The sequence below is a fragment of the Populus alba genome, chromosome 13 (genome assembly GCF_005239225.2).
Source record: "Populus alba chromosome 13, ASM523922v2, whole genome shotgun sequence".
NCBI lineage: Eukaryota > Viridiplantae > Streptophyta > Magnoliopsida > Malpighiales > Salicaceae > Populus > Populus alba.
This window is the reverse complement of record NC_133296.1, coordinates 5251799-5278385: the sequence shown is the minus strand read 5'-3', so window position 1 is coordinate 5278385 and position 26587 is coordinate 5251799. Positions and strand designations below refer to the sequence as shown.

At 32.1% G+C, this 26587-nt stretch overlaps 2 protein-coding genes across 7 annotated transcripts; one reads left to right on the top strand and one right to left on the bottom strand.

The window, feature by feature from the left end:
• Positions 1 to 548: 548 nt before the first annotated feature.
• Positions 549 to 4666, bottom strand: LOC118036386 (co-chaperone protein p23-2). The gene is made up of 6 exons (XM_035042052.2): positions 4509 to 4666; positions 4223 to 4406; positions 2663 to 2822; positions 1513 to 1541; positions 1362 to 1404; positions 549 to 967 (listed from the first exon to the last, which is right to left on the bottom strand). Exons 1-6 carry the CDS (start codon positions 4520 to 4522, stop codon positions 933 to 935), a joined length of 465 nt encoding a protein of 154 aa, XP_034897943.1. The 5' UTR covers positions 4523 to 4666; the 3' UTR covers positions 549 to 932.
• Positions 4667 to 13096: 8430 nt separating this feature from the next.
• LOC118036387 (FH protein interacting protein FIP2) lies at positions 13097 to 26323 on the top strand. Of its 6 annotated transcripts, none has more exons than XM_073403924.1 (12): positions 13097 to 13242; positions 13807 to 13916; positions 14295 to 14429; positions 15481 to 15636; positions 20841 to 20924; positions 21496 to 21542; positions 21632 to 21705; positions 22058 to 22116; positions 22702 to 22761; positions 24372 to 24452; positions 25619 to 25718; positions 25801 to 26323. In XM_073403924.1, exons 2-11 carry the CDS (start codon positions 13863 to 13865, stop codon positions 25670 to 25672), a joined length of 804 nt encoding a protein of 267 aa, XP_073260025.1. In that variant the 5' UTR covers positions 13097 to 13242; positions 13807 to 13862; the 3' UTR covers positions 25673 to 25718; positions 25801 to 26323. The 6 variants fall into 6 exon arrangements, 4 of the variants coding, with proteins under 4 accessions (XP_073260025.1, XP_073260026.1, XP_034897945.1 ...); XR_012167666.1 differs by lacking the exon at positions 13097 to 13242 and adding exons at positions 13358 to 13577; positions 23224 to 23388 and having other exon boundaries at positions 24372 to 25718; XR_012167667.1 differs by lacking the exons at positions 13097 to 13242; positions 25801 to 26323 and adding exons at positions 13358 to 13577; positions 23224 to 23388 and having other exon boundaries at positions 25619 to 25634.
• Positions 26324 to 26587: the final 264 nt, after the last annotated feature.

The window sequence follows — 26587 nt, the reverse complement described above, 5'->3', positions numbered from 1 at the left end:
ATTTTTCTCAAGAACATGGCTTGCATTGTTACATATCCTTGAACCCCTAATGATCTATACATTTAAAAGTTGGGACCTTCTATTTTCTTCTGAGAAAGTCGATGGGTCATGTTTTAGGCCAGTTTGGTTTACCCTCAAAAGCGGTTAATTTTGGGGCACAATTTGTGGGAATTTTAATTTTTTTATGGTTAAATTCTACTGAACAACTTGCCAAAACCACTCGAATGAGAATGTCTTCTCAACCACGAGAACTCATTACTGAGCCACACTTGAAGAACGACTAACGAAAAACCACTCCCAATTTCTGAATCGCCGGAACTAAATCTACACTGCTGATACATCTTCAATCCGATTGACCTCGGTAGAACACTGAATCATCAAGTAATAGCGTCCGCGACTAAACTTTAAGCCTCTGTTTAATTGACAAAGAATTTCCCGGTTTGCACCCATGCATTTCCCTTATGGCATAAAGGTAAGAAATGGTTCATGGGGAAATCGCAGAGATGCGTTAAAGTAGAAGGAGAAGTAAAAGTTACCGAAGCCATAAATAGCTGAGAGAGTGGTCAAATCATAACCTTCATCTTGTCAAGCAACTGGTACCATGGTCCAGTAACCGCGAGTCCCTTGCTGATGGTTAAGTTTTGAAAGTTCATCAGCCACATGACCAGGGAAATGGGAGAATACGAGTCAAACCCCAGACAACTCAAGAATAGTTTCAGAAGTGTTCAGTCATAATTTCTAGGGATCAATCCTGCAAGCCATCCTCTACTCTACTAAAACCGACGCAACTAATATATACAGTCTTCCGTTGTAATAGTTCTGCAATCTGCATTTTTTCAACTTCAATCTCCTTGCATACCAATCACTGATGCAGTTCTGCAATCACTGGAACTCCAATTGAAGTCAAAACACACTATGGTACTTGATTGTCGTCAATTTCCCCTTGCCTTCTCAAGATCAGGAAGATCTGCAAGTAATGTCCAAAGCAGTTAGGTATCACAACCATATCAGATGAAATAAAACTTTTAAAGGTAAAGTCGCACAGGCACAAAAGCAGTTTATTTGATTCGCATAATCATAACTTGGCACTTCCTTGAAATGATATGGACCGTATAATAATGAAATAATTATAGCAAGTTTCATGTCTTCATTGTTTTGGAATCAAAAGGCTAAAATTTCCATGTGGACTGAAAGCCACAAAGCATTCTTTTCATGACTATCAATGATAATGCATATATAGATGATAAACGTGAGTGTACACCACTGTTGCAGAACCCTATCTATGCATGTGAAGCACACACATAGGCTACTAAGTATTAACTTTGATGACAGTTCTTAAAAGCAATCAAGGTCTAACTTACAAAGCATTCCATCATCATCACTGCTCTCATCATCTTCTCCATGCTGCAAAAGAACAGGTGTTGAATAATCAATCGCAGATATGAAGCACTAGTAAAAACATTCTTTATATTAACAAATAACCACACAGAAAAATAAAAAAATAATAATTACCGCAGCATTATTGTCATCAGAGGCATCAGCTGCATGGGACAAAGGAAATTTGATCAAATTCAGTCAGAAACTTAAGCTGTAATTTCTTGCATACAGAACAACATATTCTCGAGTAATTTAATAGAAATCATAAAGCAACATAGAATGCAGACAAAGACAATGCATATTCATATTTATGTAAATGGTATTATATATCACCAGAGCTATAGTACTTTCAGGAAAGCTTTCTATAATAACTAACCACCATGCAGATTATGCAATGAATAAAGAGTAATACGGAAAAATTCATGCATCCCGCATTACAAAGGATTGTGTTGGGATGCAATAATGGTTGAAAGATAGAGCCTTTATTTCCATAGAAGAACACGAACATTTACAAAACTCAAAAGCATCACCATCATGGTATTGCTTGTAAATTTCTTGTTCAGTCATTTCAGGCCACGCAGACTCATAGCATATGAAAAATCAAGACTTAAGAACACTTTGAAAAGTGTAAGCTAACCGATTTTTCTATAAATATAAGAATTACACATTCTGCATTCATTGTGAAAGATAATGAATGCCAACCATACAATAGCAATATCGACATACATGGTTGATGCAACTCACTGGGTGGAAGCAGTCAAAACAACTATTTAAGAGTCTTTTAGCATACAATTCTTCTTCAAGCTAAGAAGATAATATCTAAATTTCCTATATGCCTAAGTTTAGGATAGCTGAAATAAAAGTTTCCACACTACTAGAACCTCATTTATGTGCACTCCCATTTTTAAAATGATGTTTGAACAATATCTTGCTTTATCAATAAAAAAAAAAAGCCTGAAACAGGACTCGAGAGAAAAACACTCACTGCTATTCAAGGGAAAACAGGACAACATATAAATTACACAAGAGGTGATAATTTAACAGCGCAACACGGTAAGCAGGAAAATCCAGCTTGTGTTAGAAATCTTGATATTAAACAACCCAAGTTAAATGCATTAAACCATCATGTGACAGGACTTTGGGCCAGGATTCAAATATCATAAAGTTCAATTAATAATATATACCCTAACTCAGGGCAGAATCATGACGTGTTTCAAAAATTGGACCAGGAGCAGAACTTTGAGGCCTCATATCATAATACAAAGAACAGGTTGGAAGAACTTACAAGCTGACTCGTTGTCATCTTCATCACACCACTTGTTCCAATCCACCTTAATGTAAGGAGCAGGTTTCTCTTCAGATTTTAACAGCCTTTTCCACCAACCTTTCTCTTCTTTCTGGATTGAGCATATAATGTTCCTCAACCCAGCCTTAGTTTTACAACCCTGCATAGCATCATAGAATTGAAGCTAAGACTTAAAATGTTTCAAAAGTTTGTGACAAAAAACAACCGAGAAAATTACTAGGAATTTCGCATTAAAACATTGATATTACAAATACTACATATTGAATGTCATCTAGACAAAATGCTCAGTTATGTGGCACCAAGTTTCTTTAACTTGAGAGGGTCAGTCAGACAAAGAAAAAGAAGGAGGAGAAAATTCTAAACATTGGATATTATATGGTACGTCAAAACCTTTGAGTAACAGATCATAATTGCATGAAAAAAGCTTGATCAGAGATAAGAAATTTAAGATACAAGAGTTTTCTAATAATTGATGCTTATGAACACTCAGCAATAATTCTACAAAATATTCCTTCTGATGTCCTTAAAGATGTGATGTACATAATAGGCTAAAGAATATCTCTGCAAGTAGAAGATGGAACCTGTCCTGAGTAGAAATGCTTCATCAGGGTGAACTGGAAGCCTGGCTTCATGTGAACTCGTTCATCACAATACAACTAGAAGACTGGCTGGCTCCATGCTAACTCGTCCATAGTTGATCATTATCTTGTAAGATAACCACCAACAGACAGATAGAGGGGTGGGGTCATCTTGTTTTTTTTAGAAAGGCATTACTTGGCATTGAGTTAGGAGCAGCAATTTTTTCATAATTTAAGTTTTCTCTTTTTGGTTCCTATTTGAGGGGGAGGAGGGGCACAGAAAAAATAAAGGCAAAGGCATTGCGTAGGCCATAGCTCTAGAGCTAGTGGCAACAAAAACAGATGCCAGAGACAATGATGGCTGACGTGCTGGAACAAAACACTAATCAACACAGAAATTGTGGAAGGGAGAGGTGATAAAGCAGAAGCGATAACGACAAATAGAAAGGAGAAAAGCACTTTGTACAATCTAAGGGGAGCGGTAGTGATGGTTACATAGATCAATGTTGGATATCCTGACAACTATTCAGACTTACTTAATCCATTAATTTTTCCCATCCAAAAGGATTAGAGCATGAAGCTTTCTCCAAACTAAGCCTAATTTTTCACGCAAAAATGCATAACATGAAGATGCATTAACAAGTGTGGTCAAAAGGTAAGCAGCAATTCCCCGCTTGGCTTCAAATCTACCAAAATAAAGTCTTTTTTTCCTTCTTGAAACCAGTAAAACCAACATGCAGAAATTGTTCAGAAACCATAAAGCTAAACTGACAATAGCCCCTCAAACAAAAGGACCGAAGAACCCATGATTAAGATCCTTCTAATGAAACAAAATGGCTGCAACCCGTGAACTATACAACCGTGCACTTTCCAATAAAATGACAATAACCCACAAAATATTTCAGAACTCTATACCAAAAGAGTGAAAATGCAGAGAAGAAATAAATAACAAAGCACTAACCTCGGGAACAATGTTTCCAAAGAGTTCCAAACTGAAATCAAACGATTCACCATGAACCCCAACAGCAGAGAAGCTAAATAACCCTTCACCTTCACATTTCACTGATATGTCTCTAGCATCAGGTAGTGCAATTGTCAAGTAAACCTTGTCTGATCTTTGAGCCCATAGAACTTCTGGGTGCCGACTGCACATACAAAACACCAAAGAAAAAAAAAAAGAAAATTCAGAGTGTTCAAAACAAAATGCTGAGATAAAGAGAAAAGGAGGACAAGAGAAGTGACCTGACCTCATTGATCCCATGGAGGGTCACTCAGTTATGGCAGAAACGCGGGGTTGTCTGAGGGAAATGGGGAGATGGCAGTTGCGAACACTAAAACCTTATGAACAAGAATACTACTGTCTTTGCTTGCTTGTGTTGGTTAAGGGCTGTTTGGGATTGTAAAAGTGGTGTGGTTTTAAAGTGTTTTTTATTTATAAATGTATTAAAATAAAATTTATGTATTTTTTAAATTTTATTTTTTATATTAATATCTCAAAATAATTAATTTTTAAAAATTTTAAAAAACACATTTTCCACTGCATTTCTAAACAACCTGAAGAATAGTTATTAAACCTGACTCGGAGGTTGATCCGATTAAGGAGTTGGATCCCGAGTTTCATAGGTCAATCGAAAAAATTAAAATATATATATATAATATTTCATATAAAAAATCTATATTTATTATATATATTATAAATAATAAATTTTAAAATAATATTTTTTAAAAAAAATTGTCTCACATTAAAAAGATATTATAGTTTTTAAGTTGAAGTATTTAAACTAAAAAAAATTTTTATCCTACATTGAAAAAACATAACTTCTTTTATGAAAAAATAAAAAAAATATATATATATATATATATATAAAAAGACTTCAAATCTCATATTGAAAAAATAATATATTATCCTTTTAAATTGAAGTATTTAAAAAAAATATTTTTTATCCCACATTAAAAAACACATGATTTTGTTCTTGGAAATATATAGTATATATATTAATGAGTTTGAAATTTTATATTAAAAAAATATAATTTTTTTTATAAAAATAAAAAATATATATACAAAAAAATTTTAAATCCTACATCGAAAAGATTCTAAGTCCCTACTTCTCGAAAATAATTAATTTTAATAATTGTTAATAAATTAGTCCCTCTTTACTTTTCGTTGGTGAGACGTTGAGCTGGCCTGGCCTGGCCCTATTGTGTCCGTTAATTCTTGTTCCTGACTTAACGATCAAGGGATTAATTAATAATTTTTATGACTAAAGGAGCTAAAATATTTGTTTTATAAGAGCACAGGACTAGGTTATAAATATTTGTTTTGTTGATTGTCGGTGTTAAACCCCACGCAAAGAATTTGAAAGTAATTAGATGCCTTTTGTCTTTGGATAACGTGTTTGAAAATTAACATCAATTGATATTTTTTTAATTTTATTTTATAATATTAATTTTTTTAAATAAATAAAAGGTTTTGTGGTTGCTTTTTTTATTTTTATTATCAGGTTATCTCAATTTTATTATTTATGTCATAAATTAATATATGTTAACTCGTTTTTTATTATCTAAGTTACATGTTTTTCATGCTATTTTTTTTTATTTTCTATTTAATTTTTCCCTTTCATATTTAATTAGTTAAAAATTAAAGTGCATTATTTTTTTAGAAAAACTTTCTTTCTCAAGTTATTATGATCACTTTTCTTTAAATTTTGATTTATTTACTATTGCTTCTAATTTTTTTCATATAATTAATAAAACCAATTTATTTAATATAGTGGGATAGTTGTTAATTTTTTCCTTTCTTTAAAAAGCATTTGCAATACCTAAACAATATGTTATTTTAAGAAAATAATAATAATATGAACTCGTAATATAAAGGGTGTTTGGGAGTGTGGTTGAAGTTATTTTTTAAAGTGTTTTTCACCAAGTAATACATCAAAATAATTTTTTTATTTTTAAAAAAATATTTTAAATATTAATACATCAAAATTATCTAAAAATATTTAAAAAATATTTTTAAAATATAAAAATAAAAAAATATTTTTAAAATACAAAAATAAAATGATAGAATTAGCTCACGTTTAGTATCACGATAGAATCTACATTTAGAGAGAGAGAGAGAGAGGAATTGAACATTGTTGAAGGGACAAGGAAAATGAACTTGAAATTGAAACGTTACAAACACCATAGCATCGGCTTGGACAAGATATTAATGGATGTGAGTGCCCACCTAGAGTATAGATTCATGAAAGGGATAGATGCATAACCATGCTCTTCAAAATACATGTGCTAAAGATATTAAATAATAAAAAATAAATATTGATTAATTTAATTTATGATTTAAAAAAAAAAAAGCTTTATAGAAGGGCATTCAGACATAAATAGACAGAAGCAAGGAAAAGTCCTAAATAAATAAATAAATAAATATGAGTTTTTCAAGAAGACACAGTAAAAATCCCAATAATTACTATAAACTAATAAACAAGAAAGGTTGAAAATCAGAGTATAACAAGTAGGCACATCATTTTTTTAAATAAAAAAAAAATCCAATAAAAAGCAATCATAATTAATCCATTCATAAAATAAAAAAAGCAAACCGATAAATAAAAAACAAGGGTTAACAAGGTCAACAAAATAGCTATTAAAAAATTATAAAGTAGATAATCTAATAATAAAAGTTTAGAATTAAGAATTTTATTTTCCTGTGATTTCATATTTGAGTCATATAGTTACTAATATTGATGATTACTATAAGTTTACCTAATTCTTAATTTCAAGATCTATTAGAATTAATTAAAGTATATATAAACTAATCCGGATATCCCTACATGAATTAAAAAAAAAATAGCTACCGACAAGAATTAGGAGTGCACAAAAAAAACAAAATAAAAATCAAAGGCAAAAGGGAATAAAGTTACTTGGTCAAGGCATGACCAAATTCGAATAAAACTAATCTCATATAGCAAAGAAATTCACAACCGCTGAAAACCAAGCCTGAAGCCGACAAAAAATGTACACAAGACGAGAAAGCAGACTAGTTATTTATTTTTTTTATATTTTAAAAGTATTATTAAAAAAAAAGTCAAAATTTTATTATTTTTTAATTTTAAATTAATTAATTTTGTATTTTAGATTGTTTTGATGTAATAATTTTTTAAAAATAAAAAAATATTATTTTAAAATATTTTTAAATAATATTTTTTAAAAAAGTTATTATTATATTCATAAATACCTCAATTAAACGTTAAATAAAAAAAAAACGTACACATCCCTCCTCTGTGAAGGGACAAAAATTGGCTTTGTCAATTAAATGGGCACTTGTCCCAACTCTCTGTATATGAACCAAACGCTACCTATTAATTTATTTTGCCTTATAGTTTTTCAATTAAATCATTTATTTACAAAATGATGAAATCATGTAATATAACTTTGTAATTTATATTTAAAGTGAGTATGCATGGAGAATGTAGAATATTATATGTATATATATGATCTTTTTTCCTTTTCCTATCATAATAATTTGTTTTCATTTCAACCAATATCAATTGATGAACAAACATGTTTTTGATAAATAAAAATACCATATAAAATGAACCATTTAGTAGACGATCTAGTGGTAAAAATTTAGAACCAAGAAGTTTACTTCCTTGTGGTTTCAATGTCAAGTCATGTGGTTGCTAATATGATGGTCACTGAAAACTTATATTATTGTTAACTTCAGGGCACGTAAAATTAGTCGAGGTGTACTCAAATTAGCCCGGACATCCACGTTAATTAAAAAAATAACATAAAAATATGTTTCGATCTAGTAAGAAAATAATTTAAATTGTTAATATTTTAGTATAATAATATTTAAAATCTAAGTCAATGATCATCAAGGATATCTGATTTGTTAATGTTCTTGTTTAAATACAACAAAAAAAATTAAAGAAAAAAAATAAATCTATTAGCATGATGTTTCGATAAAATCATCGTACAAAATCTTAATATATGAAGTTATGCTATCCGAGGCATTACGAAGCAATGCTAAATAATATAGCGAGAAACAATTTAATGGAGTTATGTGTATACAACTCTATATTTTCAATGACTTTGACTTTTATGACAAGTGAAGTTGAATATGAGATAAATTGTAGATAATTTATTTTGGTAATTTAAGAATTTATTATTAACAAGCTAATTACCTTACACATTTAAAAATCTTGAATTCTATGATGGTCTCTTCTTTTTAGCTTTTTTTTTTTTGTTTTTTTTAAATCTTGATTTGTTCTTACATCCTTAGACTTCTTGGCCTATTTTATTTGATTCTTTTTTGGCCTAAACGAATGAGATAAAATTTTCAATTTAATTAGAAATTAACTAGTATACTAAAAATGTTGAGGTTTTGTACACCTACTTCACTATTTATATGAACATTTATGGATTTTTTTTTTAAAAAATATATTTTTTTTTATTTTTTGTTCTTTTGATTGAATGCTTTTTTATCTATTTTTTTATTTTAATTTTATCATTTAATATTTCATTAGTTTTAAATTGATTTTCATAATTTATTTTAGTTTGTTTTATATAAGGTTATCAAAATCTCAAATAAACATCCCAACATTTTGTTGGTGCTTAATTATGTAAGTGTCTAATTTGTTATTACATTATTAAATAAAAAATAATTTTCAAAACTAGTGAAATTTATGATCTTGGTTGCGGGTTTGACAAGTTAAGTCATGAATCTCGAGTCAACCTAATATATTCTCATCTCTATATTAAAAAAAAAGAATATAACATCTTGAATTTTTTTAAAGTCAAACCATACTTTTACCTATCGTATGGATTATCATTAGACATGCCAAGTTGATTGTGTCACACAAGGGCAACTCCCACGCAAATTAATTTTAAATTCGGGCTAAAAAAAAGTTAGATAAAAAGGTTTCAAGATTCATCAGCTGGACCATGTTTAATAATAATGTCAAAAAGTTCTTTTATTTTTAAATTTTATCATCTATTTTTTTTTTCTTTCGATTGAATCCTTTTTGTTTTTTGTCTTTGATTTTATCTTTTAATATTTGATTTATTTTAAATTGGTTCTTATAATTTATTTCGGTTTTCTTTCTATGAGATTGTTGCAATCTTAAACAATGTCTTGATATTTGGTTGATACTCAATTTTACAAGTTTTGCTATCATGTCATTAAGTAAAAATAGTTAAAAAAACAAAATTATTAAACTCAATGAAATCCATAACTCGGGTCATGGTTTGACAGTTTAATCATGGAACATTGGTTGATCTAATATATCATTGCTTCGATAATAATAAAAAAAAATTAAAGTTTTAAACCATCTCTTTTACTAATTATCTAGATTCACTTTAAACTCATTAAGTCAATATGGTTGCATCTAGATAACTTCCAAGCTGATTGATTTTAAATCTAAGTTAATCAAGGAATCGGGTAGAAAGAATTAAGATTGATTTATTAAATCAAGTTCAGTAACAATATAAAATATTTTTTTATAAATTGAATAACTTTTTTATGTTCAATTTTTTTTTATTTGACCGACGGCTTAGCAAAATCAAACACTTGCTCAACTAGTAAGCATCTGACTAGTTTTATTATTATTATTATTATTATTATTATTTATTTGTGAACTCCTATGATAAACTTCTCTTTTCCTAACAAACTTGCCCAATGCGATGAATAAAACTTCTCTGAAGTTTTTGTTTCTAAACTATTCATATTTATTTCCTATAAGTTTGGGATACTACCTTAATAAAATAAAATAAAAGAAAAAATAGAAAGAAAGAAATAAACCATGCATCTGTATATTCTTCTATCATAAAAGTTAATTATAACACATTCATACAAATATATCAAAATCAATTAATTAATTATGCAATTTAAGAAATTATTAAACAGTTTTTATTTATTATAAAAATGCAATATTTCGTTATAAGAAAACTTCATCTTATCTACTTTGTTTTTTATTTCTGAAAAAAAGAAAAATAAATTGATCAAAGAATTAAGTTGTAAATAAATATGGAGAAACAAAGCTTAAACTAATTAGATTTGTTAAACTATAGGACTAAAGTTGAATTAAAAAAAAAACTAATAGAGTTCAGTTTTTTTACTGACACATTTTGCTATAAATTGGTAAAGTAAAATGATTATATTTCCATTTTTAAAAATGTTCATTAAACTATTTTTCAGGATAATATATTTTTTCACAAGAATCTATATGTTATTATCAAATTGATATAAAACATATCAATCATTTTAATGTTTTTTCACATAATAGATGCTAAATCATTCTTGAAAGTAAAATTTGTTTAACAAATGTCTTTAATTATTTTTGTAGTTTTACTTTTTTAAAGTATGTTAAAATAACTAAATTATCTTTAAATGCAAAGTTTCTTTAACTACTGTCCATAGACTTATTTTGTATTTTCATTATGGGTTTTTGATTATAAACAAGTTGATTTAGAGGTAATTGGCTAATTTAATAATTTTAAAATATTATTAAAATTTTTTAAAGTTTCTAGCATATTAATTGTTTTCATGCCACTCAGAGCATTGGGAGTGTTTGACGGCCAAACAATAGTTCTTGGCGGGCGTTCAAGCTTTTTTGATGGCCCTTTCATCCTCATCCTCAGACAATGTGCTTGAAGTATTGACCTTTAGTTTGACTTTGATGATCTTTTTTTTCCTTTTATTTTTTTTTTCTTTGATTTTTGCACCTAACCTTCTAATTTTTCAAACCATCTTTTTAATTTATTTTTCTTTCAGATTTAATATTTATTTTTTTTAATACTATTTTTTTATTTAAAATAATTTTTAAAATTAATTTTTTTTCAACTTCATCCTGCTTCAAATTGTTTTTCATAAGTCATATTTGGTTATCATTTTTTTTATTACTATTTATTTTATTTAAGATAATTTTTAAATTTAATTTTTTTTTTATGATTTCATCCTCTTTAGTTTTTTCTTATTATATTTGATACTATTAGCGTTGCATTGTAATATTTTTTAAAGTTAGGAAGAAATTGACTTGACCGTGGCTTAGCATGAAACACGTGTATTGGGGGTTTTGACACAACTGTTATTAATGCTTTTAGGTTCTTTTTAAAAATGCATTTGGCTTGAAAAAAATATTTATTGACAAAACTTCTTCTTGTGCTTTTATGAGTTTTTAAAAAATGCTTTTGGCTTGAAAAAAATATATTAAATTGTTGTTTTTTGAATATTTTTTAATGATTTTGATGTTAAAAATAAAAAAATCTAAAAAATATATTTTGATGTATTTTCAAACAATTTTTTTTTTTGAAAAATATCATACAGTGTACCACAATACCAAATACCTTTTAAATTGATGTTTAGTTTTTTAGTATTTTCTAATGATTTTAATATGCAGAAGTCAAAAAATTTAAAAACAAATATTTAAAAATATATATTATTTTGATAAATTTTCAAATAAAAAGCTATTTTAAAAAAACACTTTATACCACAATCCCAGATACTCTATAGTTAACTTTATACCAGATTATTTTTGTCTGCGCTATCCCACGAATTGGCTAACTTTTTTTCTAACATAAAAAAAATATACAAACGATGATAATCTTAGTAAACTCGGGTTAACTTGAATAACCTACGATTTGAGATAACCTTAGAGGAAGGAAAGGAAAAAAAAATAAAAAAGCTCAAGGTCCAACAAAGCTAATTTAAAAGGATAAAATAAAAAAAATATATGAAAAAGAAAACCTGAGTCAACCCAGGTTCACTTTACTAACCCACCACCTATGACATGAAATTAGGATAAGAAAATTAGTTTTTTTTATATATATAAAAGACCTAGATAAAAAAAAACATTGAAAAAAAATCCAAGTCACACCGGGTTAACCTAACGAGCCTTTGACCTGAGATAACCCTATAGAAAGAAAAAAATAAAAATAAAAAATACTAAGACCCAATAGCCCAACATCAAATGATAAAATTAAAAAAAAAATAAAAAAAAAAAATCCAAAGCAACCCTTGTTTACTTGACTCACTTGCGACCCTGGATAACCTTATAAGAAAGAAAAAGAAAAAATAGAAAGCTTAAAGTCCAATAGTCTAATATCAAATGATAAAATAAAAATAAAATTAAAAAATTAAAGTTAAATCAGGTTAATCTTTAAAATCAACAACTTTGATCATTAGACTAAAATGACCCTACAAAAGACAAAAAATCTTGAGTAAAAATTCTTAACCATAATTTTTTTTATAAAAAAAAAGTAATAAAAACAATGAGGACCTAATTTGGTATAAAAACTAATAAAAAAAAATAATGAGGGACTTAATCGAAAATAAAAAATAAAAGAAAAGAAAAGGATAAAAAAAAGAAGAGTAGTTAAAAGAATGAAGATCAAAATTGAATAAGAAAAACAAATAGAATAAAGCATTGAGGAAAAAAATTGAAAAAAAAATTAAGAAAATAATAAAAAACAATTAAAAGAATGAAGATCCAAAATTAGATAAATAAAATAAAATAAAATAAAATATTGAGGGAGTAATTGAAAAAAATAAATAAATTAAGAAAAGTAAAAAAAAAAATTAAAAGAATGGGGACTCAATTGGAAAAAAAAATAAAATGATATAAAAACAAAACAAAATCAAAAGGAAATAGATGAAATTAAAAAAAATATATCTAAAAGAGATTCCAAAATAAAAAAAAGACTAATAAAAAAAATAAGGATTATAATTGAAAGACAGAATAAATAAGAGGATAATCTTGATTTTTAGATGATCTAATATGAATTTCAAGGTGTAGAGAGAGAAAAAAAGAAGAAGAAGGAAATGAAAAAAAAAAAATCAAACTTTGTGATTTAATCAAACTTGGTGGCTCTATAAGCTTTTCTTCCACTAAACGCTTCGAAAAACATGACAATTGAGAAATTTTGGTCTGCATTGTCTAAAGAGTGAGTGAAGTCCACTTGCGAAAATATACCTTTTCTAGCAGTAAGGTAAAAACTTTATATAGAAAATAACAAAATAATAATTATATCGAATCCACTTGAATTATCTCACCGTCGACGTTGAAACACTGAGCAGTTTTTGAGTTTTTTTTTTTTTTTTTTTTTCCTATAATAATTATAATTTGAGAGGAAAACGGACCTGAAATTACCAAACACATACAGACAGCTAAATGGACCCTCTGCCTTCATCACCTCTGTAATTCATGGATGCTTGAAAAGCTTCCCTTTTTTCTTTTGCTCAAAATTACCAATCTCTCTCTCTATCCACCGAATGCAAATAATGAAAGACCACACTTTCTCTTCTCTAATTCGTCTCAACATCGGTCTCTCTCTCTGTCTCTAATTTATTTACGAATTTGTCTATATAGTAAAATGTCTGCGGATAATCATTTTTAGATCCTAAAATAAATCAAACTGTGAAGACCCAGATGAAATTTCACCGTTTTTTCCACTCTATTTAAAGGAGTTATAACTTCTTCTTCTTCTTCAGTTAATTGTGCTTGATTATGAATAGTTTATTGTGAAAATGTAATGGGTTTAATTAATTTACAGGAGGGAAGAAATTTTGCACCACAATTGATACATTAACGCAGGGTGAGCCAGATTCTATGCTTGCTGCTATGTTCAGAGGAAGATTCATGGTGTCTGAGGATCCTGATAAGGTAGTATCATTAGAATTATGCTTATTTGTTGTTCCATAGTGCGTACACAATTACGAGGAGTAAATGCCAAGGACTGCCCAATTAACAATTTGTATTTATTTTTGTCAAGTTTCTTGGAATGACTGGTTAGTATTTTAGAAACTTTGAGGGATAACCGCCTGGTTTGATGAAGATGGAAGTGTTGCCTGGCCAATTATTATTATTATTATTTGTTGAGAGAATGACACTTTGTTTCTTAGAGGGAAGTGAACTTATATTTTATTTAGTTGAGAGGAAAAGGAAGGGAAAGGGGCAAATGGGACCGGAGGTTTACTTCATTGATTTTCATATCAGAAGGTGTTGCGAGTAATGAATCGTTTCTGAATTTTGATTCTGCAGGGATACGTTTTCATTGATAGGGACGGGAAACACTTCCGGCATATTTTGAATTGGTTGAGGGATGGTGTGGTTCCCACACTAACTGATGCTGGATATTCAGAACTTATGCGTGAGGCAGAATACTATCAGCTTCTTGTGTGTGATTATATCCCTTTTCTGTTGGTTCTTTTCTGGCTATTACCTCTTCTTCCATTCCCTTTTTTGGTCCTTCGTGTCCTGCCTATTCGTAGAAGGACAGTACATGAAGTGCAAGCCTCTTGTTGAGTGGCACTTCACTTCTGATAAGCTGGCCCAGGCTTAAGATGCATAGGAATAGCAACAGGTTTAATAGTCTATATTATGTTGGATTTTCTTGCATATGTGTGTGGTGAATTTTCTTACTTTATCAATCTTAATTAACTTGATTTCTTCCTTCATGCGTGCACATGGCCTGGGGGAATTGGTATAAAGCAGTTTTTGAGAGGTTCCTGCATACCAGTCACAGCAGGAAATCTCCTGAGCTTATGCAGGTTTTTCCAAAGGGAGCCCCCAATTTTATAAAACTTTACACCACTTCCCTGTACACACTTTTTTTTCTTAAAATATCTGCCTAAATTCTTTGGAAGAACCAGAAGTCATTGTGTGTCTTCGATTTTATCTCTTCACATGAGCAAGTAATTTGTTCTTGTTTGTATGTAGTGCTAGGTTGCAATTTTTGACATGTTGGAAATTATGGCCTTGAGCTTGCATACAGGCATTTCAAAAGGAGAGCACACTTTTCAGACACTTCACGCCATTTCCATATAAACCTTTGTTTGAAAGATATGCCTAATTTGTTCAAGGAACCATTTGACATCATGCGTCCTTGATTTTATATGTTACTGGATCCAAGTAATAAATGGAGTTTTTCACAAACATATGCATCACATGTTTATGCTGTCCCCGTGCATGAGATTTTGTTAGCAAAAGGTGTTTCCAATTTACCTTATTCTTGTTGTCAAATTTATATTTTCTATTTTCTATTTTCTCTGCTAATCTGTTTTTTACTTTGCATCATTCTGCAATGAGTCTTGGCGCTCATCCTTGAATACTGTGAGGTTCATATGCATGCATTTAGATTCATGTATCTAGCAATGCTCGGGATAAGAAATGTCAAGCATATCGCTAATGTTTCTGACTTTCCATTCTCTATGACCTTATATGTCAGGGGCTCATAGAGGGAATCAATTCTGTTCTGAATAAGAGGAAGGAAGGTAATGAGTTGGATGCTGAATTGACACGGGCAGATATCATCAAATGTATACAGTATAAGAAAGTGAAATTTCGAGGGATTAATTTTTCTGGCCTTGATCTCTCTAAACTGGCAAGTCTTTTGGGTTTAGAAGCTGTCTAATTTGGAAGGATTTCTCTTGCTTTCTTAAGTTTATTCATGGCAGATTTGTCTCTCTGAACTAAGCCAATAGATTCATTTGTTTTGTTGGGGTTTGTTCTTAGAGAAAGTATAACTTATTATGGAGAGTTGTTAAATTCTGACTTCTCACTTTATTTCAGAATGAATTCTTGAATATATACAGCACCTACAGATCTATATTAGGACAGCTATTAACTACACATAAATAGGTATTATTGCTAGGTTCTGATTTATAGGAAAGGATATTTGACTTTCTGTTTTTACTCCCTACAATTCAGCTTCAAATCTGCCTTAATTACTTCAGAATCTTCAACACTCCCCCTCAAGCTGGATGGAAGAGATCTTTCATTCCCAGCTTGTCCAAGGTGTTTTTGAACACCGGATTCTGAACACCTTTAGTAAGTATATCAGCAAGTTGTTCCCCGGTAGGCACATAAGGAGTGCATATCAATCCACTCTCTAACTTTTCTTTGATGAAATGTCTGTCTACCTTCACATGTTTAGTTCTATCATGTTGCACTGGATTGTGTGCTATTGCAATGGCAGCCTTATTGTCACAGTACAACTTCATTGGTTCATCCCATTTGATTCTTAAATCTTCTAGGATAATCTTCATCCATAGTAACTCACAAATTCCAAGTGCCATTGATCTGAATTTTGCTTCTGCACTTGATCTTGACACAACACTTTGTTTTTTGCTTCTCCATGTCACAAGATTTCCTCCCAGCAGAGTACAATAACCTGATGTTGATCTTCTATCTGTTAATGCACCAGCATAGTCTGTATCTGTATAGCATTCAAGGTTCAGAGTACCATGATTTTTATACAAAATTCCTTTTCCAGGAGTAGACTTCAAGTATCTGAGGAGTCTATACACTGCCTGGAGATGTGAATCTTTCGGGTTGTGCATAAAATGACTCACCACACTCATGACATAAGCAATATCTGGACGAGTGTGAGCTAAGTAGATCAACTTACCAACTAACCTTTGGTATTGACCCTTGTCAGTTGTGGCTCCTTCCTCATCATTCTCAAGTCTGTGCTTTAGATCAATAGGTGTTTCACATGGTCTGCAGTCTACCATTCCTGTTTCCTTTAGAAGGTCAAGAATATACTTTTGTTGAGAGATAAAAATCCCCTTTTCTGAATGTGCCACTTCTATGCCAAGAAAGTATTTCAACTTCCCCAATTCCTTGATTTCAAATTCTGCTGAAAGTCTTTTTCTCAACTTATCTCTTTCCACATAGTCATCACCTGTTATTATAATGTTATCAACATAAACAATTAGAATAGTAACTCCCCTTGAAATGGAGTGTTTGATGAACAAAGTATGATCTCCTTGGCTTTGCCGATATCCCATAAAAACCATGGCTTTGGTGAACCTTTCAAACCAGGCTCTAGGAGCTTGTTTTAAGCCATAGAGTGCCTTCTTTAGTCTGCAGACCTGGTTGGGAAGAAGGGAGTGATTGAATCCTGGTGGTGGATCCATATAAACCTCTTCTTCCAACTCTCCATGTAAGAAGGCATTCTTAACATCATATTGCTACATACACCATCCAAAATTAGCAGATAAAGAAAACAAAATTTGAATGGTGTTCATCTTAGCAACTGGAGCAAATGTCTCTTGATAGTCTATCCCAAATGTTTGTGTAAATCCTTTTGCAACTAGCCTGGCTTTATACCTTTCTAGGCTGCCATTAGCTTTATATTTCAGGGCATAAACCCACTTACACCCTACTGTTTTCTTCTCTTTTGGTAACTCAACTATTTCCCATGTTTGATTCCTCTCTAGTGCATCCATCTCTTCTCTCATGGCAGTTTTCCAATTCTCATTTCTTAGAGCCTCATGTAAGGTTTTTGGGATAGGTATGGTGTTTATTTTTGAGAGAAAGGCTTTATGTGATGGTGAGAACTTTTGAAATGACATAAAATTAGCTATAGGATATAAGGGATTCTTAGTGCATTCTCTTCTTCCTTTTCTAATAGCAATTGGCTGATCAAGGTCAGGAATAGGTAGAGATGAATGAGAAAGTTCATTACCTTGCTCTGGTTCGGATTCTTGGGCTTGCAAGAGAGTCAAATTAGGTTGTATCCTTCTTCTATATACCTGAAGAGGTCTGTCAGCAGCAGTTTCTCCCTGCAGAGTAATATTTGGAGACTCACAGGATGGTGAAATGGGAGATGATTGCTGCCTAGATGGGATTTGGAATGAAAAAATGTCAAAGTCATTGTTAGTCTTATCTTCTGTGTTGTTTTCCTCCCCCTGAAGATAAGATTTGTTGAAGAAAGACTGATTTTCATTAAAACTTACATCCTTTGACACAAGAAATCTCTTTGAAGATGGATGATAACATTTGTAACCTTTTTGTGTGATGGAATATCCTATGAAAACACACTTAAGAGCTCTAGCATCAAGTTTGTCTCGTTGATGTTTATGAATGTGAATATAGGTGACACACTCAAAGATCCTTGGGGGAATTTTAGAATAAAAATTATTCTTTGGAAAGAATTCTGACAAATAGTTTAAAGGACTTTTGAAACCAATAACTCTTGAAGGTATTCGATTTATCAAATACGTAGAGGTTAAAACTGCTTCTCCCCAGTAATGTTTTGAAACTTGATGTTGGAAAAGTAAAGCTCAAGTAGTTTCAAGGAGATGTCTATTTTTTCTTTCTGCCAAAACCCATTTTTTTGGGAAGTATTAACACAAGATGATTGATGAATAATCCCTTCTTTTTCAAAGTATGGTGATAAAATCTGATTAAAGTAGTCCCTAGCATTATCAGTTCTAAAACCCTTAATGTTAACCCCAAATTGATTCCTTATCATAGTTGTAAAGTTTGGAAGGATATGACTCACATCAGATTTTCTTTTAAGAAGGTAAACCCAAGTTATTCGGGTGCAATCATCAATAAATGTTACAAAACCTTTTGCTCCTGAAATATTAGGAATGTTATAGGGACCCCATATATCTGAGTGAATTATAGTAAATGGAGACACAGATCTTGAATCACTTATAGGAAAAGGCACTCTATGGTGCTTTGCAAATTCACAGATTTCACAATGAAATTGCTCAACATCAAGATTTTTAAATAAAGATGGAAACATGTTCCTAAGAGTCTTAAATGATAGATGTCCTAAGCGACGATAATGATTCCAAACATCAGTTTTATTAGAATTAACTGAAATGAATGATAGAGAAGGGGAGTTACTACTGCTGCCTTGCACTCCAAGCATGTACAGCCCATCCTCGACTCTAGCTTGCCCAATCGTCTTCCCCATAGCTAGGTCCTGAAATATGCAGTGATCAAGGAAGAAAGTTACACTACAATTTATGTCTTTAATTAGTTTCTGGATAGACAACAGATTTGTAGTAAGATTAGGAACATGTAATACTCTTTTAAGAGTAAATACAGGATTAAGAGGGATTGTTCCCTGGCCTGCAACTGTGGTTAGAGATCCATCAGCCACTGTGATCTTCTTACTGCTAGGACAGGGTTGATAGGATGTGAAGGCATCTGCAGAATAAGTCATATGGTCTGTTGCACCTGAGTCAATGACCCAAATGCTGGAATGGTTCTTGTTTGAGGCACTAAAGACATGAGAAACTGGAATTTTACCATTTTGAGCAAGAGAGCATGATCCAGATGGTTTCTCCATTGTGTTGAGTAAGGTTCTTAGGCGTTCAATCTCCTCTTTGTTGAATCCTCTCACCTCTAGGGTGTTGGACTCATGTGTTGTCTCTTCTGAATTTGTTAAATGTGCATATCCTCTTGAATGTTTCCATTTGTGTCCTCCATTAGGCCCCATCCTTGGTGGTTTTCCATGGAGTTTCCAGCAAGTCTCCTTTGTATGACCTGATTTCTTGCAATAGTTGCAAAACTGATCATCTTTAAAGAATTTTCTCCCTTCAGTCTTCACCACTTCTGCACCATTCGTGGCATCATTTTTGTTTCTTCTGGCATCACTTAGGTTTCTGCTATTAGTTATCATCATAGTAGAACCTTCAGTATTTTGGACCTCAAGCATCACAGTTCTCCTTCCTTCTTCAGCCCTTATTACTGAGAATACCTCATTTAGTGAAGGCAAAGATTCCTTTCCAAGTATTTGGACTCGTATTTGATCAAATTCTATGTTGAGTCCTGCAAGAAATTCAAAGATCCTTTCTCTTTCTACATAATTCTTTAAAATCACAGCATCATCACTACACTGCATCTTAAAATCTTGATAATAGTTCAATTCCAACCAGAAACTTTTCATAGTATTGTAATATTCAATAACCATCATATTACCTTGTTTGGTCATTGAAAGCTTCGACTTAATCTCATAGATTAACGCTACATCCTTCACTTTAGAGTAGGTCTGTCTCACTGCATCCCATATGTCTTTTGCTGTAACTAGAAACATATAAAGCCCACAAACTTCTGGCATAATAGAGTTCCATAGCCATGACATAATCATGGAGTCTTCTTCATCCCAAAGTGTAACTTCGGGTCTTCTGGACTAGGAGGATTGTCCATCAAATGATTAATCTTTCCCTTTCCTTTGAGAAAGGTTTTAACTATCTGTGACCACTTTAAATAGTTTCTTCTATTCAGTCGGTAGGATGACTGTAAACTCTGGAATTCCCCTGAAATTTTGGTTTCTTTTGTAGTGTTTTCAGACATTTTTTTTCAGATCTGGACAAAAACAGATGGGAAGAGAGGAGGGGAAATCCCAGATTTAGAGAGAGATAGGCTTAGGAAAAAAATAGGCTCGGTTTAGGCTCTGATACCATATGGAGAGTTGTTAAATTCTGACTTCTCACTGTATTTCAGAATGAATTCTTGAATATATACAGCATCTACAGATCTATATTAGAACAACTATTAACTACACATAAATAGGTATTATTGCTAGGTTCCGATTTATAGGAAAGGATATTTGACTTTCTGTTTTTACTCCCTACAAATCAGCTTCAAATCTGCCTTAATTACTTCAGAATCTTCAACACTTATGTCAATAGACAACTGTGATTAGGCGCTGTTTTCTTCATCTAAAACTGTTATAGGAACAACCTGCGAAGGCAAAAAAATGCAGAATGCTAGCTTGTTTGGATTTAAATGGCTTTAATGACTATTATTCTGTCCTCTAATGTATGGTTTATTGAGATGCAGGACCTCTCATATGTTGACTTTAGCTATGCATCTCTTCAAAATGTGCTCTTCTCACGTGCAAACCTACTTTGTGCAAAATTCCGGGTAGGTGTAATTTCATATTCCTGTAATGCACTCTGTCCTGAACATCTCCTTATTGTCTTTGCATTGTACTTCCCAGAGACTTGCACTGTGGTCACTGCAATGAATTCTCTCGACCTTACAATGAGTGTCTTGAATTCTTTTGCTTCTTGTTTAAGCCCAAGCAGTCACTGCTATCACACATTACATGCTTAATTTCATTTTCTAAGCTAACCTCCTTGAGAGGAAGGACATGCTCTAGCAAGTGTGATGTAATAACTGGGGAAAGATTATGATTTGACTGTATCATGGTGGATATCCTATTTGAGACAGGCAAAAAGGGGAATCAAAATTGGGACAGGCAGTGTTGTTCTGTATTGATGATCATGTGTATATTCTGATGAACAAATCGTAGAATGCTTAAACAGTTGCATATTTTAAGAATCTTATTGCAATGGGTATGGCATATTGAAGTTAGTTTTGGCATTGCTCTTGGCTATCTAAGAAATACACATATTTGTTCTCTGTGTTTAGCTCCTTTACCACTTTTATCTATTTAATGGATCATGTTAAAACCTTTAAATTGATACTGCAGGATGTGGATGCCGAGGGTTCCATATTCCACAATGCAACTTTGCGGGAGTAAGACACTGAAATCAAAATAGGATAACATTTGTAAAACATCTAGTATTATAGAATCTTTCTTGATGGCTGTTTCATGCCTAGGGAAGGTGTGAATTTACTGGTGCAAATCTCCGAGGAGCTTTTTTAGCAGGTGCCAACCTTCAGAGTGCAACCCTGCAAGGTAATATTTGTAGTTATTCTGGTGATATAGACTATAGAAGTGCATGCTTTAATCAGTTCCTCTACTCAAGGCTACTAGGACTGTTGCATATTGTACTTTTGCATATTTACAGGCTTGTGGCCTCATAATCCTCGACATATATTTTATTTCTCTAATTCATTCACAAATTTATGTGAATGTTCTAGCATTTTATATAACCCCACTATATTTTCTTGAACATTAAATTTGTTATGTACACAAAAGTTTTTATCTTCTAGTGGAAACCTTGACCTAACCATTTAAGGCTCGATTAATGTTCATGGCAATCTCTGTAGGAAACTACTTCTAACTTTGATTTTATGTTCTGTTCCAGATGCTTGTTTGGTTGATTGCAATTTCTGCGGAGCAAATCTGCGTTCTGCACACTTACAGGTTCAGCATCTGTTAATCTTTTAAGTAACTGAATTTCATTTTGTGCCTGTTTTATTTATCCTCTGATTAATTGACCATACTAATTAGCTGGTGATTCTGGTTTGATTCCCTCAATGTTCATTGAATGTGAGAATGGGGCTTGGTTCTGGTTTACACTTGTGTTTTGGTTGCTTGAATTAGGAAATTTTTAGTTTAACCTGCATGTCTAAAGGGTTCGATGCATAAATATTGGACATGCAGAATTCAAATGGTAATCATTGTGTACTGCCACTAATCTAATTTCTAAACACAACATACTATTCTTTGAAATCAATTGTCCATGTGTAAAACACTTGCTAGAAGCATTAACTTTCTTATTTATCAAACAAAAACCCTTGTTGTTTTTAAGAGGCAAAAAATGGTAATGTGCTTCATATGAGTAGGGTCTCATCTTCCTTCTGATTTTTACCAAAGTTTGGTTATAGTTTATAGAACAAATATAATTGAAATAGTTTATGGATTTAAGCATAATGTAAACAAGAGCCTATATTTGTTTCTAGACCAGGTTGATTTCATATACTAACTGGTTCAGTTACCTAATTTCAGACTGCTGATCTCACTAATGCCAACTTTGAAGGAGCTAATCTAGAAGGAGCCAATCTGAAGGTAAAAACATTTTCAGTGTGGAAACCATGAATATAAATATAAAATGATAATAAGACTCACTTTTGAGGCAGAATCAAATGTGTGGAAAGAAAAAGGGGCCTAATGTAGGGACTATGGACACCACTTATCTCCACATTGGTATGATATTGTCCACTTTGGGCCTAAGCCCTCATGGATTTGCTCTTGGGCTATACCCCAAAAGGCCTCATATCAATGGAGATATTTGTCCATCCTTATATACCCTTGATCCTCCCCATTTCTAGCCAATGTGGGACTTTGGTCACATACCTAATAATCCTCCCCTTGAACAAAGGACCACCGAGCCTCCCCTCAAACGATCATTCATCCGTCCACTCTCTACCAACCAGGATTCTTCATTCTCTACTTCACCGTGTTGGGGTTAGGACACGTCCATGAAGCATCCGGAGAGCACTACCTGACTTGAGAGTTTGCTCTTTCTAGGTCAACTCTTCTTCATCGTGTTGGAGCCAAGACACGTCCATGAAGCATCTGGAGTACACCGCCTATCCAATAGAGCTGATCCAACGGATTACATCGTGATCTAATTGGGGCCCACCACCTTTTGTTCGGCATTCCGAGGATTCATCCATCATGGCTAACTCCAGGGCAAGGCTCTGATACCACTTGTTAGGATACTGGCATGCAAACCCGACAAGATAAAAGGCTTAAATGAGAAATGAGACACACAAGAATTTACGTGGTTCACCCAATTAGGCTACGTCCACGGGCAAGTATAGAAGGATTTTACTAGTAATGTGGGGATTACAACCTCTCTCAAATAATAGGAGAACAACTAAGAATCTCTCTATTACTAGGAGAAAACACCTCACTTACTCTCACAAATACCTCACAATTTAGTGGGATTACTTTCCCTCTTCACTCTCTCTTTTCCTTGGTATGCATATAATGCTTGGATGCATTGCCTATTTATAGGCAAGCATCCATGCAAGAGCAAGTGGCCAAGTGGCCAACTATCTTCAGTGCCGTATAGGTGAATAGTGATGTATAGGTGAATAGTAACCGTATACACGAATAACTTTTGTGTGTTAACAACACCAACCAAGAAGGCTCCGAAGATAGTTGGCCACTTGGCCACTTGCCAACTTGGCCAACTTGGCCACTTGGCCACTTGCTCTTGCATGGATGCTTGCTTATAAATAGGCAATGCATCCAAGCATTATATGCACACCAAGGAAAAGAGAGAGTGAAGAGGGAAAGTAATCCCACTAAATTATGAGGTATTTGTGAGAGTAAGTGAGGTGTTTTCTCCTAGTAATAGAGAGATTCTTGGTTGTTCTCCTATTATTTGAGAGAGGTTGTAATTCTCACATTACTAGTAAAATCCTTCTATACTTGCCCGTGGACGTAGTCTAATTGGGTGAACCACGTAAATTTTTGTGTGTCTCATTTCTCATTTAAGCCTTTTATCTTGTAGGGTTTGCATGCCAGTATCCTAACACCTAAACCAGTTTATTAGTGGATTTAGCAAGTATAAAACGACTGCAAGAAGGGATGCCCCTGCAAAATCAAGCTTCTTTCCTAACCCCTGTAGCTGTTAAGTTTAACTTGCTGAAAATGACATTTTTCAGGGTGCAAAATTGAATAATGCCAATCTAAAGGGTGCAAATCTTCAACGGGCTTATCTACGACATGTCAATCTTCAAAATGCAGTAAGTAACAACTGATGTGACTATGTAGAATCCTCTTATTTTCACTTGGCCTCTCAATCAGTATGGGCTTTACTTGGAGATGGCGTGGCAATTATTCTCAAAGTCTGAGGTGCCTAAAGTTGATATTCTTCTCTGGTGGCCATGAGTTTATATTATAGGTTTTTAATCTGTGAAAGGGATCCTTTGCATCATATGATAAACACCTCTTTTTCTTTAAATTTATTGCTTTTCAATTCTTGAAAAGGAAAAATGAAAGGCCTGTTGATGTTGATGTCATTGCTGATAATGGTAAACATTTAAACCTGTGTAATATTCATGGAGAATGCTGAAATTTGTATTGGATGTTGGATGGCATCAATATTTTCACAAGATCAGTAATATTTCTTCAGAAAGATTGACCTGACAGAATAATGATTTAATCATTCTTGTGCCACAGCATCATGAATAGAAGCAACAGTTTCCACCACTGAAATAGTTATATATGCAGGCATCTGCATAATTAAATTATATATACTGAAAATAACTTGCATTGAATCAAAGAGAGATTTTGATGGTGCATTTGAAGTGCAATGAAGTCAAAGATTAAGAACATGGTATTGTTGCTTAAAATCCGATCCCTGTCCGGTGCAGGGATCAATAATTTTGATTAATTAGGTTTTCTGGCCATGCAGATGATGTATGAGTTCCATTATCCACCAAATGCATAATTAATTAGAATCTTTGTCGTTGGAGTGTAACTTGACCACAATAATATTAAGAGCTATGATGTTTATGCAGAATATCTCAATTTTATGCTTACTAGTTTTTGTTTTGCTTTTAATTTTACTGATGTTTATGCAGAATACTCGACATGCTGGCTACTTTTCTGCTAGTAGTTTTTTTTTTCCATTTCATTTTTTTAAATAAAGGTTTAATCAATGGTCCTCAAATTCCTCAAGTTACATAGTTCTACCTGAAAATGGTTTTTGTGGAAGAGATTTGCTACAGGTTGCCTATATAAATGAAGTGTGACTTGTCTAGCTGAGAGTTCTTTACTTATGTCAGAAGATTTAATATGATCCCAAGTTTGGGTGCTATGTGCATAAACAGGTTTAGATGTCCAGTTCTGGCTCCCATTTCAGGGATTTGTTTGCAATCAAACATCTAATTTCTTGTTCCTATCACAGCATTTGGAAGATGCAAAGCTTGATGGTGCCAATTTGCTTGGAGCAATTCGATAAAACTGGCGGGAGACCGTGTCCAGAATACATATACATATTCTCATTTGTGAGTAACCTGTTTCATTTCTATCCCATTTTCTACAGATTGGATGTCTGTGATAAGTAATTTATGTGCAATTTGTGGATAGTTTGACAAACTGACTTTGAAAGACAACATAAAGCATGGCTTAGATAAGAGGTTTCTCTCTTGGTTATTATCTTCCGGCAACCTCTGCTGCCTTCATGGCCGTTGTTAATAGAAGTGCACTCCCAGTTAAGAATCAAAGATGTGACCGCCTTGGTTGGATAATCAACATGTAAGAGCGAATTAGAGGAAAGAATTTCTCATGTGGATAAGATCTTGTGTTGGTTGAAATTGAAAGTTGTTTTGCAGTGGAAATCTATCCTAAGTTTGTCCTTATTATCCACAGTTTCTTTGATCAGACATCCCATAATATATTGAAGATGATAAAATGGTTGGTTTCATTTAATTCGTCGTTAAAATGGCGAGTTGATTAGAATCCATCCAGTCTGTGGTCAGAAAGACGACATTAATAGCATTTTCAATCGTCTTTGTATTAGTTTGTGAGAATAAAAAATTTATTGATCAATTATGACGTGCATAATTACGCTGTGAGTATGTTTGGTTAATTTAAGTTTTTTTTAATATTATATTTTTATTGATTTTATTTTTTAACATTAAATTAATTGAAAATTAATTTTTTTTTTAAGATTATGCATGTGAGCCAGTTACAATTAACCCAAGTAAAATTAACTCAAATACTCTAGAAGTTATCATTTCAAGTCATAAATTTCAGGTTATTAAAACTTTATGACCATTAACTTTATGATTTATAAAATTAATTAAGATAGGTTTAAGTTGAATTTAAATATTTATATTAATTTTTTAAAACAGTAACTCAAGTAAATCAAATA

Bases quoted from the DNA above. Each gene is read 5' to 3' on its own strand.
- LOC118036386 (XM_035042052.2), bottom strand. The intron at 1,405-1,512 runs GTAATTATTATT...GTTCTTTTGCAG, and splicing joins CTGATGACAATAATGCTGCG to CATGGAGAAGATGATGAGAG. The intron at 968-1,361 runs GTAAGTTAGACC...CATTACTTGCAG, and splicing joins TGATGATGATGGAATGCTTT to ATCTTCCTGATCTTGAGAAG.
- LOC118036387 (XM_035042054.2), top strand. From the start codon at position 13,526: ATGCAAATAATGAAAGACCACACTTTCTCTTCTCTAATTCGTCTCAAC. The intron at 13,917-14,294 runs GTAGTATCATTA...TTGATTCTGCAG, and splicing joins TGTCTGAGGATCCTGATAAG to GGATACGTTTTCATTGATAG. The intron at 22,117-22,701 runs GTTCAGCATCTG...ACCTAATTTCAG, and splicing joins TGCGTTCTGCACACTTACAG to ACTGCTGATCTCACTAATGC.